Below are 14,315 nucleotides of genomic sequence, written 5' to 3'. Positions count from 1 at the left end.
CATTAGCAACACCAATAAAAGTTCGTTAGAGGAGGACAAAGACAGCGTCCAGCCGAGAGAGATCACGGCCTTGGCTCTGATTCATCTGGTTAATTATTAGCCCTGGGGTTCCTCTTCAGCAGTCATCCTCCCTTCCCCCAATGTGAGGTTTTTTCCCCTTTTCTTAAAGCCTTGAACATGTAATGTGATGTATTGTAATTACTGACTTTCTTATGCTCAGGGGGATTTTCTGATCAGCTCTGCTGTGGAGATTAGTCCTAGCCGAGGAGCTCTTAGGGGTCTAAGGGGAACGAGATGGATCTATGAACAACACTCTAGAGGGGGATGCCAAAGGACGGGGCAAAACCCACCATGATGTGATTACTATAACAGATGATGATGATGCATCTGAATTATGTGAGATTTGTAGCCTTTCCAATGGTAGTTTCAGGCTGGGTTTGGCCATGAGTTTTCATGGTCCAGAATGACAGTCAAAAAACTGCATTACAAACAACATTACATTCAAGAGTGTAGATTACCATTCCAATGCTGGATGCCTGATTTTTGAAGAAGTAAGCATCTAATATTTATTTGTGTTCTAATGTGTTCTATTGGATTTTGATCTTGTTCATGGAACTAGTTTGAGACAACCTTTGCTTTTTGACATGTTGGAACTGACCATCAGAAGACGGGTAAATTGCGTCCATGAAGGGATGCACATGGTCATCAATAATACTTAAACAGCAAGACTTCTGACAGCATCGGGTCTAGCTGGGATTTGATCTGTAGCTCAAGTATGGGCTTAGGAATAGTGTGACATGAAGTAGAGTGGCATGAAGCAACACACTCTTTGAGAAGTACCTCATCTTACTTTCTGTTCGGTCCACTTTTAGGGTCTCGGACAAAGATACTTCCAGAAAACTGAACGACTGAACTAAGTAAGGAGAGAGCTGGAGTACCCAACAGGGAGATTTCATGTTTTTGCTTCAGTGCTTGCTGCTCCTTTTTGTGCTTAGCAGTCACATCTTCTTGCAACCTTTTCTTTCTTTTCTCCTCTTCAGCTCAATTCTTGCTGAAAGGTTTCTCCATTCCTCTCTCATGGCCGAAGTACTGCACTCAGTCTTTGCAGTGGACGGGACTGCCTTGCTGACCTGGCTTTACATCTGACCCATTTACAGGCCAGGCTGTTTTCAGCCCCCCCTCTGGCCAGCAAGAGCGAGTTTGCAAACACTGGCTGTGTGTGGTCGTGGCCGACACAGCTGGGCCACATGCTCACTTCAGGGCAGACAGCGCTGACACATGCCCCAGCCAAAGCAGGCCATGGCGGCCTGGACGAACCCTCCGCTCCCCCTGCTCCGTCTTAGTGGCCTACTTCAACCTCTGACTCCAACCAATTACACATCTGCACATAGAGGCTCACATACATGAGGCTACAGTCCTTAACCTATACTTAACCTATTATATGCTGAACTGTGGCTTTGGCTTTTAACATCCATATTTAACAACATATAATTCTAATCCCTATAATGTGAAAGCATGCAACAATCTGTCTGCCTGCAAAACGCACCCTTCAACAACACATACGACATACTAGACATACTGTATTTTACCAATGCAGAAACATCTAAGCACCCAGAAGAGCTGATGGCGGAGAAGTAGGTACCGGTCTATCTAGCCTCTAATAGTCAGAAAAGTTAATTTAGCTAGAGTTAGCTCCCAAAATTGCCTTGCTAAAGTCAAGCAAGCCATACAAACTGACGTCCTGCATCCCTTCAGATCAGGGATGTCCAGTGGCGGTCCTGGCGATCTTCCCCCCTGCAACCCGCCAACCCTTTTTCGAACACACCTGTTCCAGGAAATGAAGGCGTTTCAATATTTCATAGTCATTTCAATATTAGCCAGGCGTGTTGGATCTCCAACTCTCCAGGGTGGTACATCTCTGGAACCAGGAGATCAGAGGTGGGTGTAAGTCAATACTCAAAGATCTCTTTTATTTTATGGCATCCTAATGCCAATTTCAATAGAGTATTATGTACCCACTTTATATTGTACAGTTTATTTGGCTTGACATTCTACGTAACGTCTAGATTTTTCGGAATCATTCGAATTTTGTGGACTCCATTCTTAGAAGCCAGTCCACGGATTTCCTTTCCTTTGGAATCAAACAGCCCTACCACACAAATATATGTTCTCTTTCAAGCATTTGCTGGCTGACAGACTGTTCGTTCTTCCACCCACGTATACTATATGGTGACACGGCACCTGGTGGTCTGTTGAGATGCCTCACTTATGCAATCAGAGAACCTGGGATACACTAGTAACCTTAGGTTATAGCTATAATTTACCGGAATGTCCTAGATCTACTTACTTAACTATAGATTGACACGGTATGACCTGTTTATTATTCCATTAATCATCTTAAGCTCTCCTTTTTCACAATTGCCTCTAAATTATTAAGCACTATGGCAGTACTGTATAGTTTTTGCAGCTGCACAAGATTCTGGGCCAGACTCTGGTACCCGCTGAAGTGTCCTTAGACTTTCAGGGGTTAAATAATGAGGTCCACTTTACAAAGAGATAGTGCTGTTAAATGCAGAACTACTGTACGTGTTTGGATCGCAGTCACTGAGTCGATGTTTCGGGCTGAAAGGGGGTTTGAAAGGGCTTTTGTTGTCTGCTAAGCAGTTCGAATGTGTGTTTAAGTTCAGATGAGGAGATAGAGGCTCTGGGGCAATGCTTCTTCAAAAGGACAGAAAGGCCAGCGTAAGGAAGAGAGAGACAAGGAGGTGCGGGGGGAGGGAGGACTCTCAGTGGTCTCTCTCTGGGTATTATTTGTAATGCTTTAATGTGAGTACAGATACCTGGGCCTTGAATTCGTAGTTTATAGAACAGACATCATCGTTATCTACCACTTCTTTAGATTACTGACAGAAATGAGACTGGTAAAAGTCTACGTGGATAGTTTGTTAGCAACGTCAGAGAGCAAACCTGTCTTGACTGACTGCATCTGTGGTCAGTGATGCATCATGCTCATGTGATTTTTCATTAAACTACCGCTTTAAAAGAAGCCAGCTACACTCAACGTTGCCAAAGCTATGGTTTTAAGAATTTAACAAAAACGTAGCATATACAGATGGTGGTCACAAATGGACTTTATTTGCTGTGTGCAGAAAATAATCAATGTTGTGTTAAGTCCACACCTCAAGCATTAAAAAATCCTAACTGTAAAAAAAAAAAAAGTGCAGCATTTAATGGAAAGCCTATAATAGAAGCTGAAATCTGTACGGTGAGTGAAAGTGATTACGTTAACACACACACACACTTCGCCACATTTGTCAGGGTTAAGTTCACTTCTGCAAAGTGACAAACGCACCTGTTTCTCAAAAGGGAAAGAAGAAGCCTCTTCCCATCCATCCATGCAAATGAGGCAGGCCAAAGCCTGAGACAAGCAGAATAACCTCACATCCACATCCTTATTTCACATACCTAATAATAATTCAGTAACACCCCCACTCGCACACATATGTATGCAAACAAAAAAGAACGAGAGGAAAGAATGAGAGATATTGAGAAAAATGAGAGAAGTGAACAGCAGGACATGTATACGCGCGGAAGGCGAGAAGTGGCATGAGTCATAACAGAAGCGTCAGCAGCTTTGTGCCACTGAACATACAGTGCTGCAGCCTCTTGCAGAAACACATGTGTAAGCATTTAACTGTGACACAGTGATGTATGGATATCAGAATAACCCACTTTCTCCCTCACACACACACACACACAACCTCGCATACACACTCGCAGCATGTAGCGAGCATGACTCATGTATTCATCTGAGCTCAAAGGGGTCTTCTGATGTGCTTACATGTGCGTTTATTTTATTTTATTTTTTTTGCACATTTTTAGGACAAAAATGGCCTGACATTGCAGGAAAGCCAGAGAAAAACAAGTACATAACCCCCTTTCTTTTAGTTACTGAGGTTAAGGTTAGGTTTTTGATTTAATGTGTTATATTACTACAAAAAGTTATATTAAGTATGTATTATACTATATATTATATATCTTATCGCAGCTGGACAACATTCGCTCCATTATTCTGTGTTTTTCCACTTACTGACACATGATTTGAATCTCGTAGTCATTCTTTTTATTATTATTTGTATTTCAGGATAGTTTTGTTCCAAAAACGACTTTATACACACACACACACACACACACACACACACACACACACACACACACACACACACACACAGACAGACAGACAGTGGAATTGATAGATTACAGCATTATATCATAAGTACATAACTGTGCTTTGTGGGCTTTACACACATGTTGCCAGTAAACATCAGTAAACGTGACATTTTATCAGTATCACCCTCTACTAACAGATACCGACATTCACAGTATATAATGGAAATGAAACCTCATGCAGTTAATAAAATCAAAGGAATGCGAGTGCTCATGTTATTGAGCAGACTTTTGCTTCACACGGCTTTAAAAAATGCTTTTATTTAGGTGTGTGTGTGTGTCTGTATGTGTATGTGTGTGTGTGTGTGTGTGTGTGTGTGTGTTTATAATGTGCGAGGATCACTGACCAAAGTATTCCTCCGATGGTGGGTGGTTCATGTCGAACAGCATCTTTTTGGTCAACCTGTCCAGTTCCTCCTCAGGGCGAGCTGTGGACAGGACTGGCCCCTGAAAAACACATTGACATGCTTTTTTACATATCTGTACACTCAAGTGCTCTAATCCCCAAATGCCCCCTCTCTCTCTCTCTCTCTCTCACACACACACACACAAACACAAAGACCATTACACATCACACAAACACCAATTACCACACGCCACACCACAACTGACAATGCACTGATTTAGCTCCACTGACCTGACTTCAGATGATTATAAAGCTACACTATACAGTGGAGTGCAAACGTTTGGGCAGAGTAGGAGATGACTAATCACCTAAATGTCTTAGGTTAAACATTGTTTTCAATATTTTAAGCAGGATTAGAGTATTCTTTTTGTATTGTATACCGTTTTACCGTATACCGTAGCATGTTACGGCTGTGGCTTGTTCACGGTCAGCATCAGTAAAGGCCATGTGATGCAAATTTCAAAGCTTTATTAACAGTTTGCAGACAGGGCTTCTTAAAGCAGCAGCCTAGCACTCTGAAAACAAAAAAAGCATTGACGCCCACAAAGCGGGTGAAAGATATAAGAATGGACCAAAGAGTTTCCAGGTAGACGTTCATGGTGGTTAACAGGAATGGTGGAGGTCATGTTGAAAACTTTGAGAGAACTGCTTGGAGGATTTCTATCAAGAAAATCAAAACTCCTATTTGACCACAAAATACCTTTAAGATGATTCAGCAGACAGTGGAGAGGTCGTGCACTATTTTACTGTGCAGATAAAGAGCGGACAAATCAAGCGTTTTTTTGTCCACAATGCTTTGCTACTCACAGTAACCAACATTTTGACCAGGGATGCCCTGAGAAAGTATGTGAAAAGTGCTCTGAGGATTAGGCCTACAGCGTGGAAAGCTAAGAAAAAAACCCTGGACTCAGAAACCATGATCAAATTACGGTTATCTAATAAATGTTATGGGAATGGACCAGAATTTACGCTACAGCTCTGAAGACTGTCACAGACAGTGAATTAAAGCTGGACATATGGAGATGGAGGTCAACAGCCTTGCTCAACTGAGGCAACTGTTAGTGGACATAACGGATAGACAGACTGTCGGCCTGTCAAGTTATTTCCACCCTAACCCTCAACAAGAGTGACCATTAGCTAGTGCTGTGTGTGGACCCACAGGTGACCACACAGACAAACACTTCCACATCCACGTTAAATACAGTCTACACACACACACACACACACACACACACACACACACACACACACACACACACACACACACACACACACACACACACACACATTTCACACACACACACACACACACACACACACACACACACATTTCACACAACACTGAGGAATGCACCCATCACAGAGACAGTGGTCTGGCAGTTTTTAGTACTGGTCTTTGGACAGGATATTCCAACTGGAGACAAATGAAGAGCAGAGATAGAACAACCATTTATGGAAACAAATTATACACACTCCTTCCTGAAGATCGTCACACAGTCCACACAGCCTCTACTTTATTTATTTATTTGTTTACTTTTTTCCAGTTGGAATAGCCTATTTGGATAGATATGCTATTTTTCTCTAAGTCTTTGTGGTTAAAAACACGTTCGCTCAACAGCATTAGCATTATCGCCCTGTTGAACGTATGTTGGACTAATGTATCTCACACACTCGGCACACGTCAGGCAACTGAAGCGAACCAGTGAACAGTCTGAACACTGAGCAGTGTCTGTAATTATGACCCATAGGAGTTAACCCTACTATGCTATAAATGACCAAAACTGGTCTTCTGCACCACTGCTATATAAAACAGGACACGGACCAGAATAAAACTTTGACAACCACCAAACGATTCGGATATTTCCTGACTTGTAAAGAAAGAGTTATTTGCTTTTAAAGTTCTGTTCAAAAAATAAAATAACCCCCCCAAAACTTAGGAATAAATGAATAAAAAAGGAATAAATGAATATTTAACCACTCCTTTCCCTCAAAACATATCACTCAGAGCTGTATCGGGGGCGTCGCGGGCTCGTTATCAAGAGAGAGTGAGAGAAGGAAGCAAGGAGGAAAAAAAAAAAAAGAAAAAGAGAGAAAGAGAGTGAGGGCGAGGTCTGTTTTCATCATGCAAAAATAACGCCTCGCTGAGAAACAGAAGACGAAATGCTCCTATTAGCGAACCTTCACTCTGCTTTCACCCATCACTGACACAGAGCATACACACTATATCACTGTACACACCATCTGTACTTCAAAATGTATGTAGAAAAACTTCACTTATATACAAAAGTGTACATAACAGCCACTGCACACAGCGTATCTTACTTGTACAGGCTGTTTTTTAAAACCTGTGATCATCCCTCCACTAAGACGTGTTTTTTTTTTAATCATATTTAAAAATAATAAGTTGTCACAATTTACAAGTCACAAGTTAATGTACTTCTAAATGAATGTGATTACGTGTTTATGACAATTTAGCTAAAGAAGTAATGTCACAGCAAGTCACAATTTGCCCCATTTGTTCACAATCTTATCCCGGATTTTACCGAAACAGCACTAAGAGCTACAGCCATGCAAAAAAAAAAAAAAAAAAAAAAAAAAAAAAACCTAAACAAAAAGTTAGGACACCCCATTAAACCTTAATTTAAACAATACTGAGAGGCGAATGTACTATAACTATCTATAATAATCTAATATAACTGAACTCATAAAAAAAAAAAAGTTGCAAAAAGACAGACTGAGTGTCTTGAGAAAGAGCTGTTGTGCGATTGATTATTCAAACAAATTCAGCAGGAATTCAGAGCTCCCATTTACAGAGGAGAACAGAAACTAAATTGACTGCTGAAATTCACAGAACCAACTGGAATCCAGGCACCAAAAACATCTGGTGTAGTAAGCCACGCTCTGAAAAGAGGTGGTGGGAAAAAAGAAGCCCACTCCAGTTGCTAATTTAGCAACATGCTAAGTTCAAGTAAGAGGGAAAGCAAGCAAACTTCTACTGCATCTGCATGAAAACATTTGAAAACACTCTTAAAACTTTTCACTCAACTTTGTGCTCTCAGATATGAGGTTTTATCCTATAAACAGGTGGGATTTGAGCCTCAGTTAGCTGAACATTCCTGGCTACACATCGATGTCCATGGACCATTGGTTCTTTGGTAATCTGGATGAATTGCTGTCGGGTCCAGCTGCAGATAATCGCTTGTTTCAATCCTGGTTTGGTCGTTTTCCCAACAGAATGCAAAACCCTGCAGAATGTTTTGCCACTCAGTCTGACCAAAGAGGGCTTGTCCCAGCAGTAATGTGACATCAATGCTTCCCCTTTATTGAAATACTCTATAGACAAAATGCTAGGGCACCCCCACATTATTTAGGATTTAGGAGGAGCCGGCCATATTTAAGCCTCAGACATTTCGTTTGGTTTGCTCTTGATAGTGAGAGTAAGTGGTATCACCATGGCCAGATCCAAAGATCTCTCTGAGAAGGGATTAAAAAAGATCTCAGAACAATTAGAAATCAGTCATTCCACCGTCAACAAAATAATTTACAAGTAAAACCTTGCCATAATGACCAAAACTGTCCTTAAAAACCTATTCATACCGATTGCATCTCTAACTATAAGTCAACCCAGTTCTCCACTGTTCCGTGATGTTTGAACCTGACAAGCTTTTCAATCTAAACATATATGTACATATTTTCATTTATTTATCTGTCAAAAAACATTATAATATTAGGTTACATTAGATTCACCTTTATGGTCATTACACATGTACAAGTACAAGGCAACGGAATGTAGTAAATATATTTGTATGGAGGGATACAGACTTTTCCTATTGTTTCCTTAGGGAGGCTTGGTCATAACACTGTGGAACAACGAACCCCACTGTGTGGAAACCTTGGCTTGGCTAGCTGACAATGACAAGTGAGTTGATGTGAGGTCATTTTGCTGTTTTACCCGCATGAAGATTCATATTCTACTGGAGCCTATTTAACTACATAAAAGAATCTGCATCATATTTTACCTTGCGTTTTGGCTGTACCCTGTCTTCCCCTACATCCTGTGGTACTCAGTAACTACAACTATGATTTTGATCAATTATTTATTTTTTATTATTATTATTATTATTATTATTCGAATTCTTATTCAGCCAAGCTTAGTCACTTTAAAAAGCATGCTTAGCCTTTTCCTCTGGCATAGAGTCATTTCTCACAGCACAGCCTCCCTACAGGGATTCTCTTCTGCTCTACCAAATGGATGGGTGTTATCCGTGTGTACTGGAGCAATGCCCTTTATCAGCCTAATGCTGAAATGGCAATAGCACATTTAGCAAAAACACAGGTAGGACTTGTTCAGCGTGGAGCGTGTGTGCTTCCTTAGGCCAGAAATAAGGCAAAACTAAACAAGAAACCAAGAAATGAAGAAAGAAAAACTGAACCCAGCTACAGCCAACACTTTTAATTAAGCTTAAAGTGGACTTGATAAATACACACTATTTAATAACACCTGTACATCATTAATGACCAGCTGTAGGGCAAACATACACTGTAAAACTGGCTTTGCAGTTAGCAGAGAGTTCAGGTATGAAATCGATTACAGCGCTCCAGAGCACAAGTACAAACCTCTCCTCAACACACTAAATAAATTTTACACTGCAAAGCCTTTGAAAACAGTGTGCATTTTTAAACCGACTTGCTAAGCTACTTGCTAATACTTTGGGCATGTTTTGCAAAACTGATCTTCACATTTATCTAAGAGTCAAGTGTTGAGGAACTTGGTCTCAACTTGGACTTGAGCTGCAATTTTAATGACTTTGGACTGGACTTGGAGAACCCCTTGAGACTAGACTTAGACTTCTCCACTTGTGACTTGAGCCTTAAACTGACTTGCTGGTATGAGCTTTGATCAGACGTATGAATTATCTTTACTATAGAGAGTCATATGATGTCAACTCCTGTTCTGTAGCTGTTCAGGCTAAACTCAATTTGTGTTACTGGGAGGCTTTGGCATTCAGTCAAATCCTCTGTTAGCTCTATGTGCTTAGTAAATTCCACCTACCAGCCACTTGTCCTACTTCCACTGATTGGTAATTTATATTACTCTGTTATTTATTAATCATTTACTTAATGCGATAGGAGGCCCTTGGTTACCATGACCAATTTCAGTCACCTTAGGCAAAAACAACAACTGTTCACTGGTTAATCCAAGGGGCTCTGACATGAGAACATAACTTAAATATTCTGTGTGTTTAAGACAGTCAGTTTAGTCTACAGACACTAATTTATTGCCAGATAGATAAGTTTATATGTTGAGCGGGCCTAGCTCGAAGAAGAAGGGGTTAAGTAGCGCAAGGACGAAAGAAACAGACCAGAGCAACCAGGATGATTTCTTGTAACTAAAATAATAATAATAATAATAATAATAATAAGCTATTTTTTCATGTCACGTGTACCCATTAACTGGGTACAACAGGATTCTGGCCCAAATTCTTATTTTTATATAGCTAATCACTTTGTAAGTTTTACTTGGCCCAAAACAACCTCCTCCACAGTAAGCAACCCAAGTGAGCATCAACAACATTATCGACAACCTATTATAATCAGTAAAGCAATCAATATCAGCCGTGGGCGCCAGAACACAATGCGTCCTGTTCCTATTTTTGATGTCGCATGTCACTGATGTTCACTGACATTTTATCATCATCTGATGTAAGCTACTAATATAGAATAGCTAAAACACTGGCGGACTCTAGGGTTGTTCTCTAGAGAGGCAAAATGACAAAGTATTGGCTGCTGTTCATGTGGGGAAAAAATGAGCGAGTGCCCCTGAAGTTCCCCTTCTTGCAATAAATTATGATGATGTGCCCAGATTTTTTTCATTAAATGTCTTAATCAATGTCCTTCTATGGGTGACTTTCCAATTGAAAAAGGTGCCTATATGATATGTCCTCTATGCAGTCCTTACTTGTGTGGTGGTTTCATCCCCTACAGTGTCCCAAAGAATGCCCTTTCTAGTAGACATAATAGCATACAGTGCAGTGTTGGGTACTCCTACAGGTGAAAAAACATAATGGAGTGCCGGGTTAGGTGCTCCACTAATGTGTTAGAATGTGGGAAAGTTTCCTAATTGATGCCCCTTCAGTGGAGAAAATGTGATGTGGTGCCCTATAGGTGTAGATAGGTGATATATCTGAGATTCCTAACAGGTGCTTTTCTGATGGGGAAAAAAACCCTGAAATGCCCTCTTAGATGCCCTTCCAAATGAAATGAACAAGCATTTAAACATTCTGAGCCTAAAACACACTTTAAAAAAGAAAGGTTAAGACACATTCACAGTAGTTGTCTGTAGTCTGGAGCTAGTAGCTGGTTTGTAGTTTGCGTTTTGAATTGAGGTTGATGTTTGTGTTTCTAGTCCCCTGAAGGCGTTGTGATGCGATGTGACTGTGTACATCTAAATGCTCACTTGTTGTTACTGCGCCATCATACCACCTATAGTACAAGCTGTCTGACTCATGTTAAATGTGTTTTGAGAAGCTTTTAAGACCATAAAGTTGCTTTTGTTAAGACTTAATGCCTATAAAATATGCAGTCATTAAAATCATGAATGTCTAGGCAATGTATGCCAGATTTACAGTGGCGGTCAGATGTTTATGTACACTCATCATGGACATGAATGTCATGGCAATACTGAACTTATTTTCTTTGAATAGCACAACAGAAACCATCGCTAATCAATAATAATTTAAATGCTCTAATATGCTAATATAAGTTTTCTAAAATAGAGCTTTGAGCTCACGTGTCCTGTTAAGCACTGCTTTTCAAAGTAAGAACCTCTTAACATATGTGAAGCATAGCAGTATAATGGTAGTATATTGGTTTGGGGATGCTTTTCTGCATCACCTGGATGCTTTTTCTTATATTAATGGAACAATGAATTCTGCTTTGTATAAAAGAATTCTTCAAGAATTCTGTCATCTGCCAAAGTGCTAAAGCACAGTTGGGTCATGCAACAAGACGATGATCCAAAGCAAACAAACAAATCTCTCCAACCATGGTTATTTAAGAAAAGCAAAACACCTTTGGACTGGCTTAGTCAATATCATGTCCTTATGAAATAGGTAAAACACACAGATCATGCTAAAATGCCTACACACATCACTGAGCTGAAACTGCTCTGCAAGGAGGAGTGGGCCAAAGCTCCACAGCATTGTGAGAGATGAGGTATTGCTTTAGATAACTCATTCAGCTTATGAAATGAAAATAATTTGGACAGGGGGACTGGCACTGTAGTCATAGGAGTGGGTAATTAATACAAGGAACTGCTGGCATCTCCTGGATGTCGGAGGGTTAATAAGTGCCCCCTCCATTGACATCACTGATGACTAACTGACTTTGTTGACTACCTGTTGCAGCCCTAGCAAGTTGAAGGGCTGCCTGAGTACAGTAGCAGGGCTACAGAGGTGCAGGTAGGCCTGCAGACAGGATACACACTTGGGGGCTGTAAAGCCTGCTTATCCTGCAGAGTATCGGCATTCTGTCAGCCTCCCTAAGCCATGGCGCTGCTCGCTCACCTGCCGACCCGCAGCAGGGGTCGCTCTCAGCAGGACAACCTACAGAACAGTTCTCCACATCTTCATATTTCACTGTAGAAATAAAAAACAGGTGCCTTCACCACAGCTTCATTCACTTTTTCACTTTTTTTATTCCCTCTCCCCAACATCCTCTCCGAGCTAGGCATCATACTAACAATTACCCAGCTGCAGCAGCTCTGAACTGGAGAAATGCTTTAGTCACAACCTACAAATGCAAAAACAACACACTGCCAGTTTTTCTTTTTTTCCTCTGCTAACACCTTGGTTCCTTTGACAACGCAATATATAAGACTCTCAATCTCTGGTTTATTGGAGATGTAGCCTAACAAAATTCCACCTACACTCAACACGAGCTTAACCACCGTGTGCTTTGTTTCCAAAACTGCAGCATTATTGTTCAGTTTTTCAATGTAAGGCTTAGCTTTCAGAAACCACTCACAGATTTACTCACAAACCACTATAAACTAAAGTAAAATCAGGTAATCATGTGAGTGAAAAACTAAAGTCAGAACCTGTCCCATTTTCTCTCACATTCCTTATTAAGTTAAAACATGAAATATGTAGAACATTATAAATTTGTTTTTATTTTAGCCATGGCATCTGCACATGTACTAGATGCCTGAGAAAACCTGTTTCAACAACAGTGCTCCGAACCAGACCCTCGTTTGTATTTACACTGCTCTCCGGACAGTCTGTATGATACTCCCCAGCACCCCATTACTCCACCCGCATTTCCATCTGTTTGACTGAAGACCATCAGTGGCCAGTATTACTGTGGGCAAAAAAAACAAAAACAAAAACAAACAACATTCTGCCCAAAACTGTCTTAAAACAAGGGTGGAAGTATAATGAGTTACTTAAATAGCGAATGGAGTAGATAAATCTCTATCAGTCGATTTTACATATGAACTCCGGAAAATGTCTGGAGATCAGGTCCGGGCATTTTCCGCAGTTGCCATTTTACACATCTAGCTTACAGCCAGAGATCTCAGACGCATTCTCAGTACTGAAAATGTTCCCAAATGGTTTAGGCAAGGGGTGGCACCTGTGTAGTGAATGCATGAGGTACGACATGACTCCTGAAAATGACCTGCTCTTTTCACACGTGGACACACTGGACATTACCCGGACCTTATATCCGGGGCTGGTGGGATGAAGTCCAGTACAAATTATCCTGACATTTGCCGTTGCACATACAGCACCTCCAGGTAACATCTGGAAAAGTCCTGGGTTACTGTACATGTCTCAAAGGGACTTTGGGGAAATGTAAAGATTTGGGTGAACTTCCTTCAGAGAATTATATGCTATACTGGTTGGCAGCTAACAATGCTGATGAAACTGATAAACTCATTATGAAGAACTATCAATTACAATGGACTATAAGTATATAAATGAACCAAGATGCTTAATGTCGCAGTGGGCAACACCACATATCAGCATAAAATGCTAACACCATCACACCCCTCAAACATAGGAGCTTGATGACATGCTTTTGCCAAACGCCACCACTATACCAAGACGGATTTGTAGAAGGTAGCGCGATTAGATGGGTAGCATGATTAGATGACAATTCTTTCCAGAAAAGACATTTTTAGAGGTGTGCTTTTTGTTCATGGCTGGAAATTAAAGGCAGACCTACAGAAAAAAAAAGATTCGAGTGTTGTGTTCACTGCCCTGTAACTACTAAAAACTTGTAACTACTTTAAACTGTAAGCCCTGTAGATGGGCCCACTTTTTACATTTTTTCAGTATTATAGCAGTGTAACTTAAATGTTTTATAGTAAGTATTAAGAAGTTACTTAAATCTACAGAATTTTTCCTTTCACTCAAATGGGGTCAATGAGTCAAATAACTATTATATATTAAAAAATGAAACAATTCTGATAACAGTGTGTCTCCAGTGCAGTTCCTTATTTCAATCCAAAACCTTACAAAATAGCAAATTCCTGCAGAGCTAAACATTGGCTTTACCGGCAACCAGACCACTTCCAGATTAAACAGAGAAGGACACAGGGAGCAGTGTGCTATCCTGACTGGAGCTCACACTGACACACTGAGTGAAAGAAAGCGAGGGACTGACAGAGAGAATGAGGGAG

General features: G+C 40.6%; 1 protein-coding gene across 3 annotated transcripts in view; it reads right to left on the bottom strand.

The window, feature by feature from the left end:
* Nucleotides 1-14,315, bottom strand: part of lpp (LIM domain containing preferred translocation partner in lipoma) — a 234,874-nt gene that overhangs the window by 41,556 nt on the left and 179,003 nt on the right. For all 3 annotated transcript variants that reach the window (XM_072684124.1, XM_072684123.1, XM_072684122.1), the window contains one exon: nt 4,575-4,674. In XM_072684124.1, the coding sequence (XP_072540225.1) occupies nt 4,575-4,674 (100 nt within the window). The remainder of the gene's footprint in view (nt 1-4,574; nt 4,675-14,315) is intronic.

This window comes from Salminus brasiliensis, chromosome 7 (assembly GCF_030463535.1).
Source record: "Salminus brasiliensis chromosome 7, fSalBra1.hap2, whole genome shotgun sequence".
NCBI classification, from domain to species: Eukaryota; Metazoa; Chordata; class Actinopteri; order Characiformes; family Bryconidae; genus Salminus; species Salminus brasiliensis.
Note: the sequence above shows the minus strand (reverse complement) of the source record. Positions and strands in the feature narration are given on the sequence as shown.